This window comes from Lagopus muta, chromosome 3, assembly GCF_023343835.1.
Source record: "Lagopus muta isolate bLagMut1 chromosome 3, bLagMut1 primary, whole genome shotgun sequence".
In the NCBI taxonomy this organism is placed as follows: domain Eukaryota; kingdom Metazoa; phylum Chordata; class Aves; order Galliformes; family Phasianidae; genus Lagopus; species Lagopus muta.
In genome coordinates this window covers 82,142,914-82,155,137 of record NC_064435.1, presented here as the reverse complement: position 1 = coordinate 82,155,137, position 12,224 = coordinate 82,142,914, and the positions used below count along the sequence as shown (strand labels likewise).

At 42.6% G+C, this 12,224-nt stretch overlaps 1 protein-coding gene across 4 annotated transcripts in view; it reads left to right on the top strand.

The window, feature by feature from the left end:
* The window catches only part of F13A1 (coagulation factor XIII A chain), a 76,521-nt gene that overhangs the window by 22,775 nt on the left and 41,522 nt on the right, over positions 1-12,224 (top strand). For all 4 annotated transcript variants that reach the window (XM_048940095.1, XM_048940093.1, XM_048940094.1 and 1 more), the window contains one exon: positions 2,440-2,628. In XM_048940095.1, the coding sequence (XP_048796052.1) occupies positions 2,440-2,628 (189 nt within the window). The remainder of the gene's footprint in view (positions 1-2,439; positions 2,629-12,224) is intronic.

Sequence of the window (12,224 nt, the reverse complement as noted above, 5' to 3'; positions counted from 1 at the left end):
GGTGCACCACAACTTCTCTGGGCAGCTGATGCCACTGCCTCACTGCCCTCTGAGTAAAGAACTTCTTCCTATCATCTCACCTCAATTTCCACATTACAAAAGCTTTAAGAAAACATGAGTCTGCTAGCTCTTGCACAGGAAACCTACTTGCACTAAATAGTGGATGAGGCTGTGACAAAACATCACATAGATCTGACTTCAAAGGAGACCCCTGATGTCCACCCATCCCTCACAAACAGACAGGCAGCAATGTGTGCAGCGCTTGGACCTTTCCTTTTGATTACTTCACCCTACCCTGGTGAAGATGTTTGTGTATCCTGTTACCCTGCTCACTTTTGTCCTCTCTAATTACCATTACTGTAATTAGCACAGGCTCAGTCACAGGTCATCTTCATCTGACGAGCTCAAAGAAGTTCATTTTAACACCGAGAGCAAAATGTGTGCAGATGTGTATGATTGTGTTTTGACAGGAGCCTTGTAAAGTCCTGGGAAAAAAATGAAGCAAAAGCTGAACTGACACCCCAGGGTGGCTGAGCTTTGTAGTTCCTTGAAGGGGTTAACTTGCAAAGGAAGGGCAGGGTCTCTTGCCTTTTGTTTCAGAGCATGAGATGAAAACACAACAAATGTTCAAAAGAATTTTTATGCCTCCCTGGAAGCAGGGAGAAGCTGAGCCAAACTTACTGATGGTTAGATCTCTCACAGAGCTGTGATGTGCAGCTTTTACATGGGATGTTTCTAGCCTAAGAGAGATTGGGAGAGAAAACAGCAGAGGCTCTCCTGTGCTCTCTTTTTACAGCCCTCCAGGAAATTTCTGCCTTGCATAATTTAATTATGACCTTTGTCAGCATTCTTTTGAGTGTGTGTGGGTAAGTTTTGCAAGGAGGGAGGTGAAAACGCTCCCTATTTCATAGAGGCACATTGAGAAATTATTTCTGAGCAAAAAGCATTTGAAGTTTCACACAAGATCCATCTCTGTAGCTCCAGCCAACACTAAGGCCAGTGGGGATCTACAGAAGTTATTCCAGAAGCCTGGAGAATTGAGCACAGAGTTACAACAACACTGCCATGGAGTTTTACCTTGCCCAGAGCCTTCTTGCCTGCTGTGGCTTCCTGCCTGCAGGAAAAAGCTGCCTGCAGAGCTGTGTTCTGAGGTTCTGTGCAATGGGCTGTGTTTAGCTGCCAGTGACTTGACTATCCGACTCATTTGCTGAGTGTATCACTCGTGCTCGCAGTGTACTCAGCAGCAGGCCAAATGAGCCACCATGTGAGGACACACAGCTCTGCCAGCTGCTGGAACTGTGCTCCTCTTCCTGCCAGCCATGAGTTTGGCTCTGTATTTGTCACTATAAAATGCAGAAATTGGCTGGTTTCTGTCAGCACCTGGAACTGCAAGCTGAGAGCTGCAAATCAAGCTTTACTTCTCTGTCTCTCTCCTCATGGCAATAATGGGCCTCCTGGCAGAATTTTCATGATTATCTGTCCAAGCATGAAGGAGGAAGAATGATGTTTGGTTCAGTTCTGTATGATTGCTCACTGTTAGAAGGAACTGGCTGTGAAGCTACTGGGTACAGCTTCAGTGTGTACAGGGACGGAGCTGTTGGGTGTGAAGGCTTCCACTGTGCAGTTTCTCAGCATGGTAGTCACATAGCTGGTGGTGACTGCAAGTGCCTTTGGCTATCCAAGTGCCACCACACGCTGGTCATGAGCTGAGCAAGCCAAATGCTGACAGCTATAACCCTTTAGATAGCCCTGATTTGAAGGGAGTGAGGCATTTACTTTGCTTGTGCATGTTATAGATAACCTCTGCTATTTGACTGTGACTTTATACTGTAATTGCATACTATCATGTCATATTGAGTTTTCATAAAAGATACTAATAGCAGTGGAGGTGTTCTGAGAAGCTGAGTCTAGACATGTATAATACACCAAAGCCTTATTTAATACAGGCATCCAAGCTCACAGCTGAAAGCAAGATCATTAAAGCCTCTCAGGCTCTGCAGCACTTGGTAGCAGTCGTGCTTTACAAACATTAACGTATGTACTTAAGCATCAAAAAATCCCTCTGAATATGCATTTTACATGGAGCCACAGCTGTCAAAGACCCTGATTGTGCCCAAACCTGCAGAAAGCTGATGCAAAAGGAAGGACAGAGCACAGCTCTTCCTGGCATCATTCAGCTTTCCACCCGTTAGAACCTGCCCTTTGTGTCATTGCTTTCACCATTTGTGAGAACCTTATGTCCTCTGCAAAAGCAGCAAGTAGGTGAAGAAGTTTCAGCCCATAAAACCCTGCTCAGGCAGAAAGGTGCTAGCCCCAAACAGGTCCAGCACACTCTTGCATTTCTTGATGGAGCAAAGCTGGAGAAGGGAGGGACAGGGCTTCTAATGCTGATGATGTCCATAATGTGACTGCTTTCTGTTCATTGATGTGCCTCTGCAGATTACCTGCGTGTTGTGGATATTCATATGTTCAAAGAACCCAATGAGATCAACAAGCAGCAGCACCACACCGACAAGTACTACAATCCCAAGCTGATAGTGCGTCGAGGACAGCCTTTCCAAATCCAGATTGACTTCAGCCGACCCTATGAGCCAGAGAAAGACCAGATCTGGCTGGAGTATTTGATAGGTAAGCACCAGGCAAAGACTGTTTTCTTAGCAAGTAAGGTAGAAAAGTCTGACAAACAGGAGCACGTCAGTACTTAACGGCTGGGTCTTTTCCTATTCTCATTGATAAACCATAAACCATAAACACATGCTTAAACAAAGCCAAATAAATGGTTTTCTAAATAGGGTCTGAATCCTTGAGAAGTCAACAAAATTACTTGTGAGAGAAGGAGCAATACTTGGAGATTTTTATTTAGCAAGAAGCTATATTTTGTTGAGCTTTCAAGGTTATTTGTTTCATAGCATATGGCAATGCTGAGAGGTAGATGGAATGGGAAACACCTATCATTAGTGTTCAGGAGATGAAGGGAGGAGGAGTCCATTGTTTGCGGTGGGAAAGATGACTATGAGCTGAGATAACAAAATGTTGGATACACAAGGGGAAAAAAAATAAGCAGAGCGGAAGAAAAGAAGGCCTTACCACTTTGCAGCCTGCATTTAGAGCCAACCTGGTAGCAAGGGAAAAAAATCAGAGATTTTAGCTTTGGACCAGAAGCTTACTCAGATTCACAATGGATTTACTGCAAAAAGAGCAGAGAAAGCATTTTTTCTTCTTACTGAGAGATCTTTGCCAGAGACCCAGATCCAAATCTACCTGTTGTCTTACTGACAGTACAGGACTAAAGGAAGGCATGACCTGGATAGAGAAAGGGGAAAGGCTGTGTCTTCCCACTGTGCTCCAGAGATGACCCTCTATTCATCACAGTTCCAGGAAAGCCCTTTCATCTGGAATAATCTGGGAGTTTCTGTGTTAAGACATTGATGTTCTGTCTATAAACTCTCTAAAATAGATTTGAATTGATGTTTGCATTTATTTTCCTTAGAGAAGCGGCTCCAAAATTTGTAACATCAGTTTGTGGTTTTTTTTTTCCCACTGTTGAATTATAATGACGTGGACATTTATTAGATCTGTTGCCTTTTAAAGCTAGATGGGCATTTATCTCTTAAACATATATGCAAAGAAAAGGTTACTGTCTGCACATTTTTTTCCATGAGTCTCTTCTTTCTAATTTAAATTAAGGTTGGAAGGCATGTTATGACAGTCCAGTGAGTGATTGGCTGAACAGCCACAAGTGCCTTTAAAAATTTAATATGCATAAATATCATTAATTCTTTTGGGATTTAATTAAATTCAAGACTGTTCCCTTAATCTTTATATGTTTAAAACAAACAGCTGTAGCAGAAAAGAAGTGGAAAATGGAGCATTTGTTTTTTATTTCTTTGTGCGCTGTTTGCATTTGTTTTAATCCATTATTCTATATTGGAAGAAGAAATCTAACACTTCTTTAGACGATGCACAGACCACTTGAGACAAGCTACTTGTTTATTTTACCTGTTGCTCTTTCCTAACACACATTTGTCCATGGTTTTCACTTTGAATCTCTAAGCTAAAAACCCTTTCATTCTCAGCCATGGAGGGAGTAGAGTCAAACACAGCCTGAGCCAGGGGAGATTTTGCGGCACACTCAGTTCTCAGTGATGATTTTGGAGTTAGACTTGGGTGTGTGGTTGTCTTGTCTTCCCCTTCCCATTCTTCACCACTACTGTCCTTTCTGTGAAATGGGAATAGTAATGCTGAAGTCTCATGTGTAGTGGCTGGAAAACAGCTGAAGGAAAAGAGTTGTATATACAGAATAGTATACAGTACTACTGTGCTCTCCTGCTTTCAAATGTCTGCTTCTGTGAGCTCCACTACCTTCTTGCTAGAAGGAATGTAGCTCACAGAAGTCCAGCTGGGAACCGAAAAGTTCAGGCTCCTCTTGTAGGGATCAGTTAATACTGGATGCTCCACATCCAGTTTCTTGTTATGCACATTTGGTGAAAAGAAAGCGCATGTATTCTCAGAGGCTAGTAACAAAGCAAAACAAAAACAGTCCACAATGGACGAGGCAATAAAGGGAGCTGCAATCACATCACGCAGAGACGGTCTGCTTGACTCTTGCTATTCTCATTCTAGTGGCAAGTCCAATATTTGGTGCCCTGAAGGAGAGGAGAATTCTCTTATTTAGCCATGGGTATCAAATGCCAAAGGTTTCAGTGCTGAGCTTGCAGACGTTTGTCCCAGAGAGATTTGGCACGTTTACATCCAGTACTTTTTTTATGTTTGTCTGCCTGAGGAGTGGACATTCATCTCCTTTAATGCAAGGTGCCTGGAAACCCAGTCCAGAAACACTGTCTCTCCAGCAGAGGAAGGAAGCAGGCACCTCCAGGTGGCAGTTTAGCCCTGCTGTCTTAAAATGGGACAAATTCTCTGCTAGATTTTTTTTGTCTTCCTCTGTTGACTCCACTCCATAGTCTAAGCTTTGACCTTAAGATGACTGAAGACAGGAGAGTTGAATCTCACCCTTCAGTACTGTCAAGAAGGAGCTACACCTAAGGCATGGCTCAGGCATCAACCATACAGCAAACACAACCTCATCTCAGAGAATCTTTTTGAACAGAAATCGCACTGATGCCTGCTGGGAAAGTACTGAGTAGGAGAGTCTGAAGTGGTGGATATGATGAAATATTGGCAGACTGCTGCAAAATGACCTTTCCAAGGAGCTCCTTCCTTGCCCAAGCAGTGGATTTCAAACAATGCAGCAGAACCATAGAATACCTGGGTTGGAGGGACCTCTGGAGGCCCCATGTCCAAGCCCTTGCTGCAAGTAGGTCTAGCCTGATCATGCTGCTCAGAGCCTTGACCTTGGAGCAAGTTTTGGCTGTTTCCAGGGTTAGGAAGATTACCCTGAGCAATGCAAACTAGGCTGTCCATGAGACATGGGCTCTTCAGAGTGTTTCAAGTTGCCATAAAGTATAAAGAAAGTTTTGGGAGGGACAGCTAGATTGTGTCCCAGATAATTTGGCTGAGAAAACTCAAATTCTCTCTTTGCAGGGCTGTGCCTGCAGTGAGGGCTGTTTACACAAAGCTGTTTAGAAATGATTAGTCCCCAGCACTGGAAATTTCCCAGCATTGATGTTAATCCAACACAGAATTTTTATCCATTGAAGATTAATTGTACTCCATTACCATCCTGCTACAATGATAATGTCCAGATCTTTTGTGTATGTAGAGCTATTCTATTTCCTTTACTCCCTGAAATTTCGTTTTACATCTCTTTTTTGTTCCTGGTTTTCTTCTTTTGAATCATTGAAAAGATGATTAGTGAAGCACATAGAGACTGCTTAATCCTTCTAATTGATAATGAGTCGAGGATACCTGGGATAAATGCTTCTCACATCACGTGAAATCTGGTCTCAAACACTCACAAAGCATTCAGCATCTTTTGTTTTTTTAAATCTACAGTCCATTTGAGACTATTTACACACAGCCTACAGTCCATGGGATAAATTATATATATAGAGAGAGAGAGTAGAAGTAAAATAATTCTATACATAATATATATATATATACACACTTAAATATATGTAATTATAGAATTATTTTGTATATATCTATATCTATATATATATATATATATATACACATATTGAATTACTTTACTTCAATCTCTTGAAGGTCATTTTGAAGTCCTTCTGGGATCATTCCTTATGACTAAAGTCCTTTTTGCCTTAACAGACTGTTTTCCATAGGTAATCATTGGTGAAAATGGCTGGAATGCCAACGTGAATTATTATAATTCAATTTCTCACATAATGCTTCATTAAATTAGAACTGTACACGTCTGCCAAAGTGTGGAAAATAAGTTGAATGTACCAAAAATCTACATGGAAAAATATCCATGTATAAAGATATTATTCCTGTTCTTGTGCTGGACTTCAGCCCTTCTTCAGTACCTGTGTTTTGGGAGCTGCTTCATTACTTCATTTATTTCTTTTCTTGCAACCCACTCCCTGGCTTTAAGGAGAAGAAAGGTGAACATCACCTCTTAGGAAGAACTCATTTTAGTGGTGTGGGGATGAGATAAAAGAGCCGTCTGATTTGAAGTTTCAGTTTACTTGCACCCTTGAGGAGTCTGGAGGAACCAATGAATCCTTCACCCACCTGATTCCCCCTGGTTACCACCCTCATGGTGGTGTGGAGTAGAGTTTGTGCTGCTGTTGGCTTTCCACTGTCTGAGCTCTCACACCAGGGGTAGCCAGCCTGGCATGACCGCTGTAAGGTTGCCCCAGTCACTGCTGCACTGGTAGTGATTTCACTCAAAAGCAGACATATGATTAGATAGGCCTTCAATCTTGCTTTAATAGCAGTTTCCTATATGTGGCTGTAAATTCTGGAATGGCTGATAAGTTTATATGGTACATCCTTACTCTAATGATATATTTCTCCACACCCTCATAAATTGTTGACTATTTGTATTTTACTTCAATGGTTTCATAAATCTATATATATGGGTCTAGTTCTAAATATTATTATGAACCTTTTATTCATTGGCATACTTCTGAAGTGATCATAAATTTCAGTCCTCTAGGCTACTGTCACCTTTCCACACGTGTGAATGTGTGGGCACCCACTGACCTGCCCTTCTGTACCCCTCAGGCCATAAATCATCAGCTTCTGGCCTGAGATGAGAGCAAATGTGCACTGCTCCCTTTACTGCAGTCTTCCTAGACCCAGTCCAGAGGAATAATTATAAACAATGAAAGCAACTAAGGACAAAAATATGTTAGACCTGATCCCATATGGCTTATTTAGTTGACATTAAATTCTAACCTATGGTCAGAATGGCATTTGAGTATGACTGAATAGCCAGGATCCAATGCAGATTGCCTCAGAATCAACAGCGCTCCATCTCCCTGCTTAATGAAAAGCTACAAAGAAATGAACAGCTACAGAAACCTATGATGATCTAAAGAAGGAGACCAAGCCCACATGGTTTTCCATTTTCTCTGGAAGGTTCCATTTGGAGGAAGAAAGGATAATTTATTAGCCACAGAACACATTTCCTAGAAATTAATTCTAGGGAGAGAAAAGACATGTTTGCCAACTCCTAACAAAGGAAAACAAAACTCTCCACTTGCTGAATAAAGGCACTGGGGTATTTATTCCCTTCTGGAATTCCTGCCCAGGCTCTAGAGGAGCAGAGAGAAGGGAGTTCCTCAAGATGCTCCATGAATTCTCTCTTTCAAAAGGATCTTTATTCTGCTCTTCCTTTGCATCTCTATAGCAGCATCAAGTGGCGTTTAAAATTAGCTGTATTATTTAATGCTTTTAATAGCTAAGGCGCATGACTCAGATGTATGTTTTACAACTGTAAAGTACTCATAATATTCACTCCTGGGGCAGAGTGGTCAGATGTTAAGGATTTCTAACTGGAGCTACAAGCAAAAATTATTTGAAGATATTTGGGTTTCCTACATTTCCAAGTTTGTTCTGCAGCACTTCTGAAGGCAATGGGACTAAAGACACTGGGATTTTTAGGAAAAAAATGTTTCTCCTAGCTTGTTATGTTTGAGAACAGCTTCTGTCTCTCTTTTTCCCTTTTCCTTTGTCTTTCTCATTCTATTTTCTTGTGTTTTCTGTCCTTTGCCTTCTTTCTCTTCTCTCTCTTTCTCTCTCTCTCTCTCTCACACACGCACACACACGGCATCTTTCTCTTCTCCTCCTCTTTTCTCCTCTTACATTCTTTCTTCTTGTTCTTCTTTACAGTGGCTCCAAGCTCCAATTTGTTTATCAACCTGTCGCAATTATTATTCTTCCAGGGCCAGCACTGAAATAGATTCTTTACCCTTTGTAAGAGTGTATCCAAATAAAACAAATGAGCTTTTCGGGGAAATTGTTAATCTCACTCTGTATAATGTATTTCCCAAAGGGCAACAGATTCCTCAACTCTTTTAAAAAACAATCTTCTAATGAGGGTTCATAAAAAACCTACTGAGAAATAGCTTTGCTCACCTCCTTGTCTTTTGAGGTACCCTACTTCCATCAGGAGGGAGAAGTACACTGATGTTAACTATATCTTTCAGCCCTTTGCTACCAACTTCCTGCAGGAAGTTTCCTTGCTTCCTGCAGGAAAAGAGCCACTGACTTGCGTAGGGCTTGCACTCATCAGTCCCTCCATGTTGTGCTGACATTGTGGCACTAGCTCACTGATGGCCATCTAGGAGCTATCTCGTGCACGCACATTTTAAACAATGCATGTGGTCCCTGGGGATCAAGGGAAATGCTAAACTAGGTGGAGACAGGAACTTCCAGGTGGCTGGGAAGGGAGGAGGAAGAGTGGTACTTGAGCAAGCCATGGTCTTCAGTAAGTGACTAGGAAGTAAGAGCAGCAGGAGGACTTGGCAGACTTGGGGAACTGGAGGAGGAACACTTGTGTTTTGCTGACTGAACTTGCTGTACCTCTCTCTCGCTCTCCCTCTGTTGCTGTAAATCCCTCACGGAGGCAGCAGTGTTATCCAGAATTAAACACAACTGATGGGCCCAGGAGCTGACATGCTAAGGAGCTGAGGCATATGTTAAGAATAACTCATTTTGAATGCATCTGTGTGTAGCCATAGTCTTGTGTTTTAAATATCTCTTTCTTCTACTGCTGCGTAAATAGATTTTGGCAAGTTTTAACAAACACTGCTCTCTTCTTTCTGCACCTATAGAGTGGGTGGGGGGGTGGGAAGACTATTGCATACATGCCTGTATTCACACAAGCTTCAGTCATGGTGCATTCACTCACATACTTATTTGCTTTTAAAGCCTTGTGATGTAGCAATGAGGAGAAGAGAGCATTGCTTCTTCAATAGTGATTACAGCTATGTTGCTCCACTTCCCACGTGCCTGGAAACCTGGGTGAAGAGCAGAGCTGAGCTGCAACTGAAGTGAATAGGAGCTTTAGGAGCTCAGCTTAGGTAGCTACAGAAACCAAGGTGAGACAAGAAAGGAGAGGAAAGAAGTACCAAAGGCCTGTGCACCGTGCTGCAAGAAGAAATCAGCATGTTTGTACCATTACATTTTCTGTAACAGGGATTTCTATAGAAGCAAAACAGCTGTTTGGCAGTGTCCTGGTCAGTGCTTAGCCCTGCACTGAAGTACAGAGTGCTGGAGGCTCCTGAAGGAGGGACGCTGGGAATTCTCTTCTGCCCTGCCATTCCTGGAAGGCAGGACATCATCAGCTACCATTTAGTACTAGAACTCTTCTGGGATGTAACAAGAGCCTATAAAAAAGAGACTCTCTCTATGCCTGATGGTATCAGTGCAGTGGCCTCCAGGCTTTCTGAATTTTCATCTGTTTGCTGTTAGAGAAGAGGAGGTGGGGACATCCCAGCAGCATGTCATGCAGCAACTTTGTCTTTCAGATATAAATTTGCCGTGAAATGTCCTCATGTGAGGGCCAGAGCCTGCTATACCCAAAGCACATGTGAGCACTGAGGAATGAAGCAGCCACAGAGAACTGGCTGCATATCATGCCTCAGGCTGCCAGCTCCCAGAGCAAATCAGAGCATGAGGGATGCTGAGCCAGCTGATGCTGCTGGCAGAAACGCCCTCCTGTCAGCATAAAAAGAATTTATCTTCACTACGTGGCTCCTGGTACTGATATGCACCCAAGCACACCCTTCTGCCGCTCTGCATGTTGAGTTAGCACGAGAGATCCTGCAGAGAGTGCTCTGCCAGGAGTTCACAGGCTTTTGGTAATGAGTTTTTAGATAACACTGAATCTTATTCCTTAGAGACTCTCACCTGGAATGTGCAATCACCACTGTGCATTATTCCTTCTGAGGAAGAGCTGACAACTCAGATATCCCAATTATAAGCCAAAATTGGCCATATTTCTCCACTGCAGCTAGAAATGTGTGCTGAAGATGCAGAGAGATTCAAACGGCCAAGCCATCTTGAGAAGACATCCCTACAGTGTTGATAAACAAAGTATTGAATCTATGTAGGAATGCTTTTGCCAGCAACCTTAGCATGTGATGCCAAGTACACTCAGCTTCATAGTGCTCTAGTATCAAGGCACCAGATGTGTGTATGTGAGACTAGTGTGGTTGGTGCTGTCAGGTGCCTGGATTACAAATCAGCTCTACAAGCTCCTGTCAGAAGCAACAATTCTCCTGCTCTTCCATTTGCATTTTGGTATTCATTTCAGAAAATGAAGGAAGTTGTCCTCTCTTCAAAGAAAATGTTGGAAATGCTTCACTGTGCTTTTGAGAGCCCTGACCATCATCCCTGCCTTCCTCCTGGATCTGAGACTTATGCAACTGTTAGCGAGCAGCCAAACCCTGACTGCCAAATCATGTTTGCTTGTATATTCTGTTTGTAACATCTGCAAATTATCCTGACTTCTAGGATATTCCTTCCCTGGCATCCCTGCTAAGTCTGCAGGTATGTAGGAGGTATGTAGGCAATATCCCATGCAGGACAGTACAGTGGCCTCTGTCTTTCTGCATGCAGCTGTGGGGACTGGCATGGATGCTGGGCTGAAAGAATGTTGCTTCTCAGCAGCAGCTACAGGTGCTCCTTTGTCAAGCAGCAGATAGATAAAGGTATCTTGTAGCTTTGCATGCAAGAGGACCTTTGTTGTTTTGAATGGTGAATGGGATTTTAGACGTTGAGTCTTCAGGTACCAGAGATATAGTACCTTGCTAAGCCTGGTAAGAAGTGCAGGTTTCCATAAAGATGCATTGCAGAGGCCCCATGGCTTCTTTGGGAACCTGTATTGCTCTTATGGGTGGACTCACTGCAGAGGAGTTCTTCAGCTTCCTGATTTCCAGCACACATAAGACATGGTCATGTGGGAGCAGAGTCACAGTGCAGTGTGTTCTGTCCCTGGTAGGCTCCTACAGCAGGCAACCTTCAGTGAAAGTGACAGCATGGGTTCCTAAGCACGTAAAAATACTAATCTTTCTCTCCCTCCTTTTTGGAAGAGACGAGGAAGATATTTAAATAAAAGTAGCACTTGTTAGTGGTTTTAAAGGATATCAGTTCAATTACTTGGTTTGCTCTGCAGCTTTGTTTGCATGAACTGCTTAAAAAACCCATGACAACTATTCCAAAACTAGAAACAAAACATCTACTGGGGAGTCAAGCTGGGTCATACCCAGTTCTGCTACAAAGAACAAGAATGTGTTCAGCTCTCAGATCACAATTGTTAGCAGAGGAAATACTCTTATCTGTTACCTCTATAGGCTCTTCTCTGTAGACAGTCTTTCCTTTGAAGACTTATTTTTGAAGTGTCCAGTGCTTTATCTTCTGCTGTTTTCTATTGATTTTACTCTCTTATTCCAGTCCGTCTTTCTTCTGTAGGCCTCTTCTTTCAGTTGTATCCCTTGCTGATCTGAAGGGGTTTCATGGGTTAGAGCATCCCTGGCCTTTAGGGAAACTGGGATATTTATGTGCACTGAAAATCTGCAAGATGGAAGTTTTTGTGTTCTGAATAACCTGTTGGATGAAGCTCAGTAATCCCAAATATCTTAGAAACATGGGGGGTCATGGCAGATCACAAGCTTCACATTCAGAGTTAGAGTTGCCCTTTCCCAGAATGTGACCGTGTTCAGATCTGGGTCTATCTCTGCATCAGCTGTATAAAAATAAACAAACAGGAAAATCAGTGCCCTTGTGCATTACATTTTTAAGCTCTAAAATAGTAGGAATGAAAAATAGAGAAGTCTGTCTCTCCCTCGGTGCTT